Below are 13,309 nucleotides of genomic sequence, written 5' to 3'. Positions count from 1 at the left end.
CCCTTCCTCTTCCCTACCCTTACAAAGCTCATCTTCAAAAGCTTTTAAACCTGAGGGATAAGGAGATACAAGAGGTTGAGTCAGATGATATAAAAATATTGCACCAAACTTTTAAATAGCAAAATACTCTTTGAGTCTCATTCCTGAAGTTGCTATCCAATGCACTACTGTTCTACTAGACGCAGCATCAGGCATGGAAAATATTTCAAGATTTCTAGGCACCACTATCAAGATTCTGGCACTTAACCTAGCAGGTGCCTTGGATTTTCAAGCTTTGTACAATAGCCAAAGCATCACTATCAATAGTAAATTAATACAAGATCCTACTGAGGACATTTATGGAATGATGTATAGGGTAAAGGAAAAAACATGAGCTGCCTATTATGTCATTTTTATGGTTCCCCAATTAATAAGAGTTGAACATTGTATAACATTATAGATTTTGATTTTGAAAGTTAAATGATGCATATGTAAGGCAGATCAGAGAACATACTTTTCTGATTAGAATAATGTGGGAACATATCAAATTTTGTCCTTCTGCATATAAAATTTAAATTTTGTTAGCTCAGTGATGCATCACCTTAACTCACAGGGAATAAAGCTAACATGAAAAATGTTGGTATCTTTCAGGATGAGTTTTCTTACTATTTCCTATGACCTTTGAACTGAAGATGTCATTTAGGCTATGCTGCAGCTGATACCCTCTTATTGACAGCCTCTTCTATGTGTAAAGGACAGATGCAACTCAACTTGCCAAGTTAAAGCCAATAAATCCATAGCTATATATCAGGCAAGCTGATATACTATCCCCTGCCTTTTGTCATCACAGGCATTCACTTCCCCTGGCCCCCAGGAAGAGATGTGCATTAATCAAAAATCAACAAAGAACACTTATCAAATGCTGGCCATGAGGACATCCAGGCCTCCAACAAGATGACAGCTAAAGTGTGCATTGGGGCTGTAATTACTACACAGAAAGTTGTTTCCATGCTAGCAAAGATAATAAACGAATGAAAATTTATGGCAGAGAATCTAAGCAACAAGGAAACAGAAGCAGGGAGACTGGTGTTTCTCCCAAAAGGCCAACTTGCATCATAATTGCCATGCAGTTGCAAGGGTCCTTACAGATAATTGACCAGAAAATGATTAAGTCATCATCAAATCGCTTCTGCTTGCAAGAGTTCAAACATGTACTTAACCTATCCAAGAATTATATTTTCACTGTGTGTCTGCTCTGTCTCTATTCAGCCCTTGCGGGGAACCTGATTAAAAAGACAACTGAAGGACCCCTGTTATCTGATCTTCTGGTTACCGATTTCAATAGAACTTAAACCCATTACGATTTGCTGAACTTGGAGTTCTTTCCATTTTATCTCAGTAGTAAAATACACTGTCCAAATTTCCAGACACCGAGATAAGGACTACAGGCCCCTGTGACAGCTTACTGTTCCTTTTTAATTCTTTTAGAATAAGAAACAAAACATTACAAAATGATAGCAGGGTGTGCACTGGGGAATGAAAATTGCTTTGACATGGAGATTAGACTCTTGCATTGTTACAAGACATTGTCTCATATGGACAAGAGTTCTGGAGAGAGGAAAAATAGAAAAAGGACTTCCCCCCACACACACCCTAGAATGGTCGTGAATGTAGATAGCAAAAACAACAAAAAAAGTAGGTGCACACATATCATTATTTAGCAACAGGATACAAAGGAAGATTGAATATTTACTGTTGAGACATGAAAATGGGGAGGGGGAAGAACTAATGACAATAGAAATATTACACATGGAGCAATTACGTACATAACCACTAAAGAAACAAAGACAATAATATAAAAACATTTGAAGGATAAGTTAACATAAATGCATGTGGAAGATAGACAGACACATACATATGAAGACAAACATGCACACACATACACCTCTGCCCTTGCCTCAACATTTTAGTAAAGATACATTAGGCTTCTTTAAATTGCCAAACTTTAAAGAGTTAATTATTTCATGACACCCCCCCCCTTTCTGCAGCAGAGTACAAGAAAGGGATCAATTGTTCTATAAAAGAAAAGCTCTGTAGTGCGTTAATGTGTTACTGCAAAAACTAATCGCTACAATAAAGAGTCTGTGCTTCCACAGTGTAAGAGTCTCTGTGACTTTGATTAATGCTTCCCACGGGATACCTCAGCCTCAATATGGGCTGAAGAAACTTCCTAAATATTCAATGAGCATGGTCAAAAGATGTATAAAACAAATCAATCTGACACCTTAAGCTGGCTAGGCAGCAGTTGACTCAAGGGGTGGAAGGAATGAGATACATCATTTAACACGCTGAGTTGAAAAGCCTGGAAGCTCCCGTTCTTCAAAGCTAAAATGACACTGAATCTGTTGTATTTAGCAGTCTAAGAATTATTAGTTTACACATTAAAATCGGCACCAAGTGGAGCGAAAGAACTGGATACAGCTGGTATTTCTTTTTACAATACCAATTAAGAAGAACATGTTCACCTCAAGTCAAACATGGTGACTACATCTTATTCGGCTCTTATTTAGTTTAGCTCCTTAACTAAAATAAGAAAAAAAGTCACAGTGCATATGTGCATTATGACTCAAGGAAAATTTCTCATAATTCTAAATGCAATTGATCCCCTGAAACAATTTGAATTTATTTTCAAATAAATGTGTTGGGTTTATTTTTATGGAAAATACTCCATTATTTCATAAAGTTTGTTAAATTAGCTTTGATTTAAACTAAGTTCATTTAAACATAGGACCTGCATAGGCCAGCACATGGCTTTGAACGGGACTTTGTACATTTATTGTGCAACATATTAGGATAAATTGCAGTGTGTGGGCTGTGATCCAAAGAGCCCTTGTATATTTTCCAAGCATTTGGTTCCAATTCAAGCTCATGTTGTATGAGAAATGACCTAAAGATTCTCTGATTTTTTGGAATGAATTTTTAATGGGTTTTGAAAGCAATGTTTGATGGCGAGTTCCTACATATGGAAAGCCAGTCTATGACTTCCTGGAACTCTACCCATGAATTGCAAAAAACCAACCAATCCATCCATCCAACACCCCAACTTCTAGTTTTTATAGTCACAATTGATGATAAAACATTTTCGAGTTCTGCTGCAATATATTATTAGTAATTTTTAAATCCCTTCCTATTAACTTTTAAAGTGATCCCAATAATTGCACCACATTGAAGGCACATATTTTTCTCTACCATAAAAACTTGATTTTCATAGCCCAAGATATGCTCATGCCTGAGGCAGAGAAGCAAATGACACTCTATCATCAACACAAGGTGTATACAACAGAAAGCTAATTTTTCACCTTAGGCATTTACTCCCCTTTCTGAATATAAAAATGTAATAATAAATAATAAATTAAATGCCTAACAATTTTATGGCATTTCAAAATTAAGTGAATAAGATTATTTCCTCAAAATGGTTACCTAATTCTGGCTAATAGTAAGATGAGACCTTATATGGTTAAAGGGACTTCTCTAGTTCAACCTAATTTTTGTCCTTTTTTTCTTTACATGTGATACTTAAATTGATAGTTAAATTTATACTGAGCTTCTGCTCTCACAACAAACTATCCATGTATCTGACAATTGTAATGGTTTATTTATATTTATATTGCTGTACTAGCAAGGAATTTAGTAGTTGTAAAACTCAGTTGAAAAGTCTTGCTACAGAACATTTTACTATAGAAGATTAACAAAATGTGATCTTATGTCTTTTATTTAGTTATTCTTGCTTGAAGGCAATGCACAACCACATTATATACCCTAGATCAGATAGGGATAGTTTGCTGAAAGAATGATTAGTGCATCATATAAATTTCTCAATATGGTGCCTTCCAGATGTGTTAAGATTAAACATTTCCAGAATCACACTTGGAATTATCAGATTGTAGAGAAGTAACATATGCTACCATAAATAATTATCTCCCAAACACTTTGTGTGGAAATTATGATTTATTTTCTTGCCATCAGACATAAGTAATAAATTATACTCTTTTGTACTGTCAATTTTCCATTAATTTTTAAATTAACATTGTTTCATATGGTTTGACTAATGAGCTGATATTAAAGTTATTGGGGTATGGTATCCATTTTGGTTCAACAGGAATGTCTGTAGTGAATGGACAATACTGCATTAAGACCATGTATAGACCATGGCATATGAATGGCATCATAGCATTTTACTTCCAAACAAAATAACATGAAAAGAAACTCATCATGGGGCCCAATCTATTTTTAGATCACATGACTTTTTTGCCCTCTTATACATGGAAAAGCATATTCAAATGGAATGCCAATCTTTCAGCATCGCACTTGCTCGTTCTAAGCTCTGTCTATTGAGTGATATGTCCAATCCATGGAGCCTTCGTTTGAATCTCAGTTAATAGAACTTTGAATGAACATGATTCAATATTCCATTATAAAGATAGAACCTATGGTTCTTCAGATTTTGCTGGATACCAGCTCCCATATGTCCTCGCTAGCTTGGGCAGTTATGGATGAATTTATTGATTTATACATGGAAGTAAATAATCTAGAATAATTCCCAAGGAGATCTAGCAAAACCAGCAAAAGTCACTTTCTTGTATTTTTCACCCCATTTGGAGTATTCACGATTATTGTACTACGTATTCCATTAGGCTACTAGATTTCTCACTTTTTCTTTAGTTCGAGAATGCAAAGGTTGCTGTCATATTTGAGATCATTTCCTATCTTGACAGCTTGTTATTTTTTTTAAAAAAAATACCATCTATCTTTCTATCTAAACACAGAAACAGTCACACAAACAACGAGAGATTGAGACAGAGGGGGGGGGGAAAGGAAGTGATGGTCACAATTACACAAGACTCTACTCTGTAGATTGCCTATATGAACCAGGAGCTAAACCCAGGTCAGTCTGAACAAATCTGCAGAGCAAATCAAAAGAGAAGCTGATTTCACTCAAGAACTGTTACATAAAATAAACATCCCAAATGTATCAACGTGGAAACCCACCCTCCAACCCCACTCCCCAAGAAAAGAGGAATGGATCTAATATTTACATCTACTGGTGTGTGATGTTGCTGACCCCGAATGGCTGTTGCCTTCCACCACGGAAGCGGTTGCCTTTCTGTGGTGGGTGAATGATCCCTATATTGGCTGTTTGTAAAGCACTTTGGGCTTCTTCTGGATGAATGATGCTATATAAATATAAGGTGGCATAACATCAAAATGTTTCATATAAACTTGGCAACATTGTAAGAAGACTGAGTTCGGTTGTCACATGCTGAAAAAAACAACAGGCACCAAAATACTAGTGAAATGCTTCTGTGCAACTCCTTGAATTAGCATCCACTACAAAACAGAACATTTAAGAGAGTCCTCATGAGGTTCTCTCAAGCCATACTGAGGTCAAGCTGTAGCGATGGCTCGAAATCTCCACAGAGATCCTTTGCATTATTACATTGCAGATAATACTTCCACAGAAGCATTGCTTTTCTTCAGTTCGTTGCACAAAGTTCAGAGACAATCATCAGGTGTGGGTTAAGTATATAGGACAAAACATTTTTAAGAGGCCTGAATGGCCAACGTGGAGTGGTCACTGACCATCCTAGATACATTCATCCTATACACCTTCACTTTCTAATCAAACAGCTTTTCAAAGTATTATCACAGCCGGCTAAATCAGTTTCTCCAGAAATTCTTATTGGACAGAATAGGTTAACTCTATGTACCATGCAAACAAACAAACAAAAATCCATATATTAATCTAGCACAAAGAATGATATTAACAAGACTAGGACAGCAATGGTTAAATTAAACACAATTTTAGTTACGTTAAATACAATATTTAGGTTTAGTTTATTAAACCAATTAATAAAATGTAAAGGCTAATAAAAAGAAGGAAAACCCCTTTAAATACCTGTTTCATTTTAGAAGGGCACCTAAGGAGAAAACCGTAAACCTGCTCTATTATAGAAGCAGGCCATTCTTACAAATCCAAATTTGCTAGCGTCTGGAGGTGGGAATAGAGTTAAACATGCAGAGCATTTTGCACAGAAAGGGCCCGGACAAGAAGAATTTGAATACAGCAAATTTAAACTAATATGATGTTTATTTTTAAAGGTTTTCAAAATTATTCCATGTATGTCATTATAATAATTGGAACCCAAATTAGTTTAAAAAAAAAAAGATTAACACAAAAAAATCAAGTTGATGTGAAGAAACAATTACTTTAGGAAAAAAAAATATCAGGAGGTCCTAATATTCTTAGAATGAGGGGAGGATGCAGCTGTACGTCGACAGCTTTCATATTCTCATTTGAATAATGTGGCCTGAATCTGTCAGTTTATTCATCCTCCTTATGTTCAGTGTACTCTGCATCAACAACAAATTAAGTTGTAAATAAGAGACAATCATCACTTTTGTTTTTAAGCAGCTACTGCATGGAGAATTTCAATGTTGCATTCCTTTTTTGATAGAAGAAAAAGGGATCTCCAGAGTGGGCACTAATGTAAGCAGCATATTAGAAACATGCCTGCAATGGAACAGTTAAAGGAGAATTTTAAATCTATTCTCCAAAATGCCCTTAGATAGTAAGCTCATGCCACTAGTAGAGATTTTTAGCATTTGATTTTTTTTTTCTAATATCCATGTCACATTTGAGGGCAGAGAGAAACATTAGAAAGAAAGTACAATCCATAAATACATATGTAAATCAAAGGAAGGAAGGAAGGAAGGAAGGAAGGAAGGAAGGAAGGAAGGAAGGAAGGAAGGAAGGAAGGAAGGAAGTTTATAAAACTTTGTCAGCATATTTTATTAGCATAATTAAATGAAAATTAATAGGCATTCAAGAAATTCAAACATGCAATCAATAGGAAGAGAATAAACATTAAATTGGCATTTCCTACCTTTACATCTGAGAAGTAGGTTTTCAGCATATTGGAACTTGGGTACCGAGTATAAAAGAACATAAGCTTGGCCTTTTTTAAGTGGTTTGGTGACAAACCTTCCTGCATGTAGGACAAAATGAGTTAAGGAAAAATATTTGCTTTGAATGACAGCTCTCAATATTAAGGGCTAACAAAGTTCTTTTGGAATAATTGTATTTCTACTACATTAGTATTTGGTTAGCATAATTTGCAATTACTTAGAAAGGGGAAAATTATGAATCTGAGCCTACAGTATAACTTAGAGATCTCAAGTGGCACAATTCCTGGAGCATTAAAATATGGATAAGATTTCTCCTTCTTGTTGGGAAGAAGAGTTGGTGGAAGAAATATCTCAATTGTAAAATTTGCAAACATGTATGTTCATTTGTTGCTAGGAAAACAAATATGCAAATATGTGCATGTAAGAATTCCTCTTTCCTTACAACGCTTTTCTTTTCCTTACGCATCACATTGTTCACATGAACGTTATGCAGAAAATACCAACAGAAACTTTCTTCTAGAAATACACCAAAGTATATGGGGTCATCTGTTGTTACCTTTCAGGTCTGCAAACTGAACAATCAAAAGAGTTCCCAGGAGAATATGGAAATAACTATAACAATCCAGGCATTCTGGTGCTCCTCCCTCCCCGCCCCCCCTTACTGCTTCTTGGCACTCTTTTGTGTACTCTGTGCTAGGGCAGTTTTGGTCACATCTGTGAAGCAGGCTGGCCCTGCCATTTCCTCTGTAAATTAAAGGCTTTATAATGTATCAGAAATGAAGAAGCACATGACAAAAGTCAACGTGGCCCCACAAGGTCAATTAAGATAGCTCCCAGTAGCTTCTTGGAAGACTGTCTCCCTTAAAGACAGTCAGTATGCACATATAAATATGTCATTTATTAAATAGCACACTGCAAGGCAGGGAAAGGTCAAACAAATTCAAAGTGATCCAGAAATTGAAGCACTTTCACTAACGACACAGTGAAAAAAAAAATATTAAAAGGCAATATTTGTCAAGTTCCCGGATACAATTTACAGTGCACCACAATTAACTTTTTATTCTTTTTAGGTTGTTGTTTTGGATCAATTTTTTTTAAAAAAAGCAGTAGTTTGTAGAATTTTTGAAACATGAAGTGGATGCAAATTGTATTCATTTGTTCTGTTGGCAAATGCTTAATTTCTTTTTTAAAAAAACCCCAACCATTTAAGGTTGCTGGTTTGCATAAGCACATTGCAGACCATGCTCAAAAATTGAAAAAAGATAACTTATGATGGACATACATTTTGTGCCAGAAGAAGAGTTTAAAGGACCTCTGTTAGCTTGACAGAGAAAACTAAAGGAGCATTAATGCCTTTCTGCCATCTCTCAAAATCTACATAAAAAATAAAAGTGGCAAGCTGTCACCACCTACACTAGCAATACGAGTTATGGACAAATAAAAAGTTTTCCAATAGAATCCATTTTATTACACAACTGCACTGAGGGGAAAGGAAATGTATTCACACACGTGCATACACGTCGGTATGTTCTCACCCTTAAATAACAGTTAATTGTGAGGCAATTAACCTTGGAAACCATTTGTTGGGAATTTTTCTGAAGCAGATCCATTTTAACAAATGACAGGCACACAAGAAAACGAATGTTTTCTCACATGGCTCTCATTCATTTCAATAATCTTTGCCAGTAGAGGTTCCTACCGAAGTAATGGCTGTTGTTATTGTTTCATTATTTTGTTTGTATCTTGTTTCTCCTGAAAGGAACCCAGACTGATCTGTAGGTTACTTTCCATATATCCTCAAACCAGCCTATAAGGGTAAATTAAACAGAAGGATGGTAGAGTTTGATCCAAAATCAATTGTATATTTTATTTGACCCATGGGTATCAGAACCCAGACATTTCAATAATCTAATCATAAACATATCTAAATTCTTTTAATGCTATGGGATTATTAAGATTCCACAAAATATATGTTATGAGCAAATTCAATATATATATGTATATATATTTGGCTTTTCAAAACCTTGCCCAGCACTTTTAATGCAATCTTATTTTGCTGGGGGGAGGGTTGTTTGTTTTTCAAAATACTTTGTTTCAGAGATGACATTATTGCTAAAAAGCCTCACTAATAGCAACTATTAAAAATAGATAGCAAAACACTTAAAGGCCAATAGTGAGATGACCCTTTGCTAAAACTGAGTTGACCAATTGGTTAATTTTCCTTTTAAGTGCTTGTGCTGAAAAGCAACCGTTCTTCCAAGAAAGCACTGCCTGTTTCCAGGATACTTACACACGCACAATGAGTCATGATGGAATAGATTCAGTAAACATACAGCTGTACCGAACACGAGCTAAGCTCCATTCAAGGCCAGGAAAGAAAATGAGCACAAATAAATATTAAGGAGGTAAGGGGAGGGGAGGGGAGAGAAAAGAGGTAGGAAAGCAGGGAGGACAAAAAAGCCAAGAGAAGGCAAACACGCTCTGCCCCAACAGCTGATGTTGCTTGCCTCAGTACTCTGCCATAGCTTTGTGAAGACAGATGACATTCAATTGTATGTCTAATGCAAAAGACAGTAACTGCTGAAACCTGAACCAGCTGCCAGGTGTAAAAAAAGGGGGGGAGGGGTAAAGAAAAGAAAAGATGATAAATCCATAAATTAATGAAAGACATCTGCTCAGGAACATAAAAGATCAGAGGAGCCGTGTACTGCAGCTGAACTAAAACAGTGTTCAAACAACCCGAGGATCTGATTGTTATATATTTACAAAGCATAATGTATTTCTGCTTAGAACAGCAGCAGCAGCAGCAAGGGAGATGTGAAGAACAGGCAAAAAGAAAAAAAATTAAAGGAAGGAGGAGACACATATATGTATCTTTGTAGCTCTCTCTTTTTTTTTTTTGCAAGATAGATATTTCTTCCTGATTTGAGATGTTTGGAGATAAAGCATGCGGGTAGGATGCGGCAATATTTTTTTCCCCAACTGGAAGCTTCTTTGTCAGAATTGCTAAAAGAAGAGATCTTTATTTTTATCCTTTCCCTTTAAAACCCTCTCAAAGGTTACCTGTCAAATATATATACATATATGCACATACACACACATACACAATATACACATGCATATACAGATACACAAAGAGAGAGAAAAAGAAATATGAATATAGGAGCAGACCAGTGCCTCCAATATGTATTATCTGCTTGATTCAATGCATGTCCAAATTTATAGACATTGTGTTTGTATTTAGGATTAGGATTAATAATATACTGGAGAAAAAAGCTTCTGTTGATTTAATCAAAATGCATTGGATGACATACAGGTGGTCCTGGATTTATAACAGTTCATTTAGTGACCATTCAAAGTTACAATGGCACTGAAAAAAAGTGACGTATGGCCATTTCTCACACTTCTGACCGTTGCAGCATCCCCATGGTCACGTGATGTACATTTGGATGCTTGACAACTGACTCACATTTAGGACAGTTGCAGCGTCCCGGAGTCATGGGATCTCATTTTGCGACCTTCTGGCAAGCAAAGTCAATGGGGAAACCAGATTAATTTAACAAGCGGGTTACTAATTTAAAAACTGCAGTGAGACACTTAACAAATACGGTAAGAAAAAGTCATAAAATGGGGCAAAACTCACTTAACATAATTTCTCACTTAACAACATAAATTTGGGGCTCAGTTGTGGTCACGAGTTGAGGATTACCTGTATAGTAGCCATGCATTTTATTTTACTCTGTCCTGATCAAAGCATTGCCATTTGTTAAATGTTGCTGCTTCTTAGCATGGCTTCTTAATACTCTGTACTGAAACAGTCTCATCTTGCTTAGGAATTATCTGCCTGACTTTCAAAGTTTTTCAATGTTCAAAAACTACTTTCTACAAAGGTAAAGATTACAGTCTTTACTTGGGAAGAAAAATAGATGTATTACAATAACAAAACTACACCCACAATCTACTGTTGTGGCTTAATATTCTGTATGCAAATACCCCGAGGCTAAACAAGGCTACCTTTCTTGAGATGCAAAGAGGGTGCCTGACAAGGAAGATCATGTTGTAAAACAACTAGCTGTCTGTTTCTTTGGCAATTTGAATAAAAACTTCAGTATTTGATTAAACATATTTAGTTTGCAAAGATACACAATGCATTCATGAAGCAGGCAGGAACTGTGAGGCAGGTGCAGGTGCATCTTTCTATGTTGTTTAATGTGGCATATGAATGCTAACTCTCTCCCTTCACTTAAAAAAAAAAGGAAAATAATGGTTATTTTTTTTTACAGTAAAAGCAAGATATACCAGGAAGGGCTCTTGCTCCCAAAACCTGAACTTGGCTTTTACATACTTGGTTTCCATTCTTATCCTGGGTATCTTCTCCACGGAGATGTGCTGTTTTCTGTTCCAAAGGGAAGAACTGCTATTCTTAAGAAAAAACTCTTAATATATAAATGCATGAATATATATCTGCATGAATACACATGCACCATGTAAAGCAGAGTGGAACAAAAACCTGATCAAGAACAAAGTCTCGCATCTCTCTTATGCTTTTCTTTCCTATTGAATAAGCCTTTAAATAAGCCAGACAAATGGGCAGTTGTCATAAAACAAAATAGTTTCATATTCCAGATTGTTGGGGGGCAATAAGTTGACTTTGTATATAGTATACAAATGGATGAAGACTACTGCCTGACATAGTGTAAGCCGCCCTGAGTCTTCGGAGAAGGGTGGGATATAAATGCAAATAAAATAAATAAAAATAAAATAAATATTTTAGAAATAATTGCAGCCTCATTGAAAATACAATGCTTTTAAAGATATATTACTTCAAGAGGGATCTGCAAGATTGCCGGATGAATAAGATTGTGAGCTGCGTCATTTTTTATTTTATTTTAATATAACACCTGTTCTAAAAGTTCTAGGACATTCCTACAACTTTTGATGGATATATGGAAGATTTAAATTTCTGATAAGGACCCAGATGAGAAATACATGGGAATCCTATGCATTTTCTCTTGTCAAATTTCATAGATAAGTACAGAAAGTTTTTAAAAATGTAACCAAGCCAGCAGAATTCAAGATCAAAACAGTCCTTCACTATCTGCTCGGTATTTTATAACATCATGTTTTGGAAATTTCAGATGAATAATAGAGACAGGTGATTATTAATGTCCTTATGTTGCATATTTATTTGCAGAAATATGGAATATTAATTTTAATACCAAATTCTCAAAGTGCCTTTAATTATAGCCTTATGAGACAATTGGTATCCCTCTCTGTGTGATACATTTGGGGATATGAATTCATGGGTGGTAAAGAATAAGATTATGTCTCTAACACTGCATCCTCCATACAATATAGAGCTCTGAACATGGTATAGATAAATTTTCACCAATGTGGATATTCTACTAGTTTGGAAACTTCATCTTCCAGTATTCTCCGGCCACCGCCTGCTACTGAGAATTATGGAGTTGAAGTCCACACATCTGGAAAGTGGCAAGGTTGGAACAAACTGTCATAGATCATGACAGAATTTTTGCACAGATAATAGGCTTGTTCTGAGCTCCATGATTGAAAATTAAAGTTGGATTTCATAAACGATAATCTCAGAGATGAAATGACAATGAGACTGTAAAATGGTTATTCTTCAAAAGTGTCATACTGAAGTAATAGTTGAATTTGAGAAATGCAAAGAATTAAAAATATGTAGATGGATGAGCAATGAATCAGAAAATCCTTAATTCAAAACTCACCTTTACCATGAGCTTACAATATTAAGTAGCCTTAAAGCGTGCCATTCTCTCTTGGTCTTAATCTCCTCTCCCCCCCCTCAAAAAAAATACAATGCAGAGAGTTATAATACTGATATATTTTACTAAGTTGATATAAGGATTATTTCTACTTATATAGTCCACATGAAGTGCTTTGGACACATGAAAGCACTAAGCAAACATTTTCTTTTTTAAAGTATTATTATAACAAAAGATAAGCTATGCAAAGTAATAAATCCAGATATACCATGGAAAGAATTTTGGATCTATTTATATCAATACCGCATTACAGAATGCAATCAAACCTTGTGAAATTAAGGAAACTCATTACTAATCAATGCAGACCTACAGTACATATAAGAATGCAAACAGGCAAACTAACATTTTGTATACTGGCTGCATTTTACTGGAAAGCCATTTAATGTATATAAAAGTAAATTTACAATCAGATTTGCAAGATGTTCCTGTCAACTGACAGAAGTTGGAACTGAGATGGTCATTAGCCCTGGATCCCTGCATTCTTAATAATTACCACTATAAGCCTTTATTTATTTGGAATGACTAATAACAGCTAAGAATGACTTTTGTAATTAGGT

At 35.4% G+C, this 13,309-nt stretch overlaps 1 protein-coding gene across 8 annotated transcripts in view; it reads right to left on the bottom strand.

Moving 5' to 3' along the window:
- PROX1 (prospero homeobox 1) overlaps positions 1-13,309 on the bottom strand; it is a 74,530-nt gene that overhangs the window by 45,717 nt on the left and 15,504 nt on the right. For 6 of the 8 annotated variants that reach the window (XR_009152969.1, XM_058165389.1, XM_058165394.1 and 3 more), the window contains exons 3-4: positions 6,924-7,032; positions 5,076-5,213 (exon numbers count right to left, since the gene is read on the bottom strand). Coding sequence is in view for 7 of the 8 variants with exons in the window: in XM_058165389.1 (XP_058021372.1) it covers positions 5,076-5,213; positions 6,924-7,032 (247 nt within the window). In the remaining variant the exon portion in view is untranslated. The remainder of the gene's footprint in view (positions 1-5,075; positions 5,214-6,923; positions 7,033-13,309) is intronic. The other 2 variants (XM_058165395.1, XM_058165396.1) reach the window with 1 other exon arrangement.

Source organism: Ahaetulla prasina, chromosome 1 (assembly GCF_028640845.1).
Source record: "Ahaetulla prasina isolate Xishuangbanna chromosome 1, ASM2864084v1, whole genome shotgun sequence".
NCBI classification, from domain to species: Eukaryota; Metazoa; Chordata; class Lepidosauria; order Squamata; family Colubridae; genus Ahaetulla; species Ahaetulla prasina.
This window is presented reverse-complemented; position numbering and strand designations above follow the sequence as displayed.